Source organism: Corapipo altera, unplaced genomic scaffold, assembly GCF_003945725.1.
Source record: "Corapipo altera isolate COAL_440 unplaced genomic scaffold, ASM394572v1 49193, whole genome shotgun sequence".
NCBI classification, from domain to species: Eukaryota; Metazoa; Chordata; class Aves; order Passeriformes; family Pipridae; genus Corapipo; species Corapipo altera.
In genome coordinates this window covers 72-1019 of record NW_020893763.1, presented here as the reverse complement: position 1 = coordinate 1019, position 948 = coordinate 72, and the positions used below count along the sequence as shown (strand labels likewise).

The window sequence follows — 948 nt, the reverse complement described above, 5'->3', positions numbered from 1 at the left end:
ATTTGGGACATCAGAGACCCCCCCATGGACATCGAGGACCCCAAAAATGGGGGGGACACCCCAAAAATGGGGGAGACCCCAAAATCTGGGAGCCCGAAAATGGGGGGGGGACCCCGAAATCTGCGACCCCCCAGGACGTCGAGGACCCCCCGAATTTGGGACATCAGAGACCCCCCCGGACATCGAGGACCCCAAAAATGGGGAGGGGACCCCGAAAATGGGGGGACCCCAAAATCTGGGACCCCCAGGATGTCGAGGACCCCCCAAATTTGGGACATCAGAGACCCCCCCCAGGACATCGAGGACCCCAAAAATGGGGGGACATTCCAAAAATGGGGGAGACCCCGAAATCTGGGAGCCCAAAAATGGGGGGACCCCAAAATCTGGGACCCCCCCAGGACATGGAGGACCCCCCAAATTTGGGACATCAGAGACCCCCCCCCAGGACATCGAGGACCCCAAAAATTGGGAGGGGGACCCCAAAATCTGGGACACCCCCAGGACATCGAGGACCCCAAAAATGGGGAGGGGACCCCGAAAATGGGGGGACCCCAAAATCTGGGACCCCCAGGACGTGGAGGACCCCCAAATTTGGGGCATCAGAGACCCCCCCCAGGACATTGGAGAACCCCGCCCAGACATCGAGGACCCCAAAAATGGGGAGGGGGACCCCGAAATCCGGGAGCCCGAAAATGGGAGGAACCCAAAATCTGGGACCCCCCAGGACGTCAAAGACCCCAAAAATGGGGGGGACACCCCAAAAATGGTGGGGACCCAAAAAATGGGACCCCGAAAATGGGGGGGACCCCGAAATCTGCGACCCCCCAGGACATCGAGGACCCCCAAATTTGGGGCATCAGAGACTCCCCTGGACATCGAGGACTCCAAAAATGGGGGGGACACCCCAAAAATGGGGGAGACCCCGAAATCTGGGAGCCCGAAAATGGG

At 60.2% G+C, this 948-nt stretch overlaps 1 protein-coding gene across 1 annotated transcript; it reads left to right on the top strand.

Annotated features, from left to right (window-relative positions):
* Window positions 1-134: 134 nt before the first annotated feature.
* On the top strand, window positions 135-766 carry LOC113942750 (basic salivary proline-rich protein 4-like; the record flags this gene model as incomplete). The annotated part of the gene is made up of 1 exon (XM_027633802.1): window positions 135-766. A coding segment is annotated over one exon (632 nt), but the record flags the coding sequence as incomplete, so codon positions are not given.
* Between the last annotated feature and the right edge of the window lie 182 nt (window positions 767-948).